The sequence below is a fragment of the Corvus brachyrhynchos genome, unplaced genomic scaffold (assembly GCF_000691975.1).
Source record: "Corvus brachyrhynchos isolate BGI_N302 unplaced genomic scaffold, ASM69197v1 scaffold202, whole genome shotgun sequence".
NCBI lineage: Eukaryota > Metazoa > Chordata > Aves > Passeriformes > Corvidae > Corvus > Corvus brachyrhynchos.
Genome location: NW_008238132.1, coordinates 5,210,552 through 5,213,513, shown reverse-complemented (window position 1 = coordinate 5,213,513; position 2,962 = coordinate 5,210,552). Strand labels below are relative to the sequence as shown.

The window sequence follows — 2,962 nt, the reverse complement described above, 5'->3', positions numbered from 1 at the left end:
CCCTGCCCTAAGCACACAGCTAACTGTGTGTGTGTGTGTGTGTGTGTGTCTGTCTCTTTCCATACCGGGGGATTGCACTCTTAAAATACACCCGATACAATGCACCAGCCCGACTCAGTCACAGCAAACTGTGTGTGTGTGTGTGTGTGTGTCTGTCTCTTTCCATACCGGGGGATTGCACTCTTAAAATACACCCGATACAATGCACCAGCCTGACTCAGCCGCAGACATTAGTGCTAGGAAGATGGCGCACCCGGCGATGTTTCCTAGAAGGGGCAGCAGCAGTAGCAGCGGCAGCAGCTGCGTTACTGCTCCCACTGCACCAGGTACCGGCGTTGGGAGCGCTGCCCTCTCCGCCGAGGATTATCAGCCGCCTTTGCTGGTCCAGCCACCACCTCCATCTCCTGCATCAGCTTCAACAGCGGGTCCACAGCCGACACCCCCTCATCCACAAAGCCTGAACCTCCTCTCTCAGTCTCAGCTCCAGCCACAGCCCCTTGCGCAGGCTGGAGCTCAAATGAAAAAGAAAAGTGGCTTTCAAATTACCAGTGTCACCCCTGCTCAAATATCAGCTAGTATGAGCTCTAATAACAGCATAGCTGAGGATACAGAAAGCTACGATGACCTGGATGAGTCTCACACTGAAGACCTGTCATCTTCAGAAATCTTGGACGTGTCTTTATCCAGAGCCACTGACTTGGGAGAACCTGAGAGGAGTTCTTCTGAAGAGACTCTAAATAACTTCCAAGAGGCAGAGACTCCTGGGGCTGTTTCTCCAAACCAGCCTCATCTTCCTCAGCAGCATGCTCCTCTTCCTCATCACCCGCAGCAGAGTGTTGTGATCAATGGAAGTGTTCATCCCCATCATGTTCATCATCACCACCATCTTCACCACCACCATCATGGACACCATCATCCATCGCATCCTGGGGTGGGTAGTGCCCCAGTTTCTGGAGGACCACCTCCCAGTCCATCGTTTAGAAAACTATCAACAACTGGAAGCTCTGACAATGTTATACCAGCTGCACCAGTTTCTGCTGCATCATCCACTGGTTCCCTGGCATCTGCCGTGTCTAATATCCGCACTACGAGTACTCCTGGCAATTTAGGTATAAGTCCTGCTACTGGAACTAGTACCTTAAATAATATTGGTGGTGGTAGTTCTAGTGTGGCAAGTAACGTGCTTGGTACTATAAATTTAAGCAACATCACGAGTACTGGTAATGTAAATGCTTTGTCTGGAACTAGCAGCAATGCTAATGCGAGTATCTTGAGTGGTGTTGGCAATGGTACGAGTGCTTCCTCTAGTGTCATTAACAATGTTACTAATCCAACTGCAGGAATGGCAGTGGGATCAAGCCAGCAGCAGCCTGCATCTGGCACGTCAAGGTTTAGGGTTGTAAAATTAGATTCTAGTTCTGAACCTTTCAAAAAAGGTAGATGGACTTGCACTGAATTCTATGATAAAGAAAATACTGTTGCAGTTTCGGAGGGAGTAGCAGTAAACAAAGCAGTAGAGACGATAAAACAAAACCCACTTGAAGTGACTTCTGAAAGGGAGAGCACCAGTGGGAGTTCTGTTAGCAGCAATGTAAGCACACTGAGTCACTATACAGAAAGTGTGGGAAGTGGAGAAATGGGAGCACCTACTGTGGTACAGCAGCAAGCATTTCAAGGTGTGGGTCCGCAGCAGATGGATTTTAGCAGTACTGCTCCTCCAGCAATTCCAGCATCTAGTATACCACAGAGTGTTTCTCAATCACAGCTTGCACAAGTCCAGCTGCATTCTCAAGAGGTAAATTATCCACAGCAGAAGCCAGGGGTCCAACCTCCTGCACAGGCCAGTCTAACCACTGTTACTGGGGTTCAGCCAGCCCCAGTTAATATACTAGGTGTATCCCCATCTCTGGGCCACCAGCAACCTGCCCTTCAGAGTATGGCTCAACAGCAGCTGCCGTATTCACAGCCAGCACAGCCTGTGCAGACTTTGCCAGTGGTGCAGCAGCAGCAGTTGCAGTATGGACAACAGCAGCAACAGCAGCCAGTTCCTACGCAGATGGCCACGGGTCACGTTAAGCCGGTGAACCAAAACTCTGTCACAGGGGCTATGCCAGACTACATTCAGCATCAGCAGATCCTTCAGACTCCAGCCCCTGCCATGCAGCCAAGTTCTACAGGAGTAGGAGCTGGACAACCGGTTCCTGTTGCCCAGGCACAGGGCATGCAGCCTTCAGTGCAAGCACATCCAGCTGCTGCCCCAGCTCAGCCTGTTGCCCATGCTCCAGCAGCAATACCAGGTGTAGCTGCCAGTGGTCAGATACTAAATGTTGGGCAGCAAGGAACCGTAGCTGCTGTGGTGCAACCACCATCTGCTTCAAACCAAATTCCACCTCCAGTTATGCCATCAACTGCTGCTCCTCCATCTTCCCAAGTAGTGCAGCCTGTGCAGACAGGAATAATGCAGCAGGGATTACAGGCCGGTGCTACAGGCCTTCCTCAGCAAATGGTCATTGCTCAGCAAAACACCTTGTTACCTGTACAGGCACAAGGAGTGGAATCTGTAGTTCAAGGGATGACTGGCCAGCAGCTGCCTGCGGTAAGCCCTATACCTTCTGCTAGTACTGTTCCTGCACCAAGTCAAACTGGTTCAGCTGTGCCTCCTGGCATACCTTCTGCTTCTGTAGGTTTGGGACAGCCACAGAATATAGCACAGGCTTCGGCTGTGCAGAATGGCAATTTGGCTCAAAGCGTTAGTCAGCCTCCCTTGATATCAACAAGTATAGGTATGCCAGTGGCACAGAGTGTGCCACAGCAGATGCCACTAAGCTCTACCCAGTTCCCTGCACAATCACTAGCTCAGTCCATTGTAAGCCAAATCGAAGATGGCAGACGCCCTACAGAACCTTCCTTGGTGGGTTTACCTCAAGCTGCCAGCGTCGAGAGTGGTGGGGGAGCATCGGCC

General features: G+C 50.9%; 1 protein-coding gene across 4 annotated transcripts in view; it reads left to right on the top strand.

Annotated features, from left to right (window-relative positions):
* The first annotated feature begins 202 nt into the window (after positions 1 to 202).
* TSC22D1 (TSC22 domain family member 1) overlaps positions 203 to 2,962 on the top strand; it is a 92,353-nt gene continuing 89,593 nt past the window's right edge. For all 4 annotated transcript variants that reach the window (XR_001861823.1, XR_001861822.1, XM_017733594.1 and 1 more), the window contains exon 1: positions 203 to 2,945. Coding sequence is in view for 2 of the 4 variants with exons in the window: in XM_017733594.1 (XP_017589083.1) it covers positions 203 to 2,945 (2,743 nt within the window). In the remaining 2 variants the exon portion in view is untranslated. The remainder of the gene's footprint in view (positions 2,946 to 2,962) is intronic.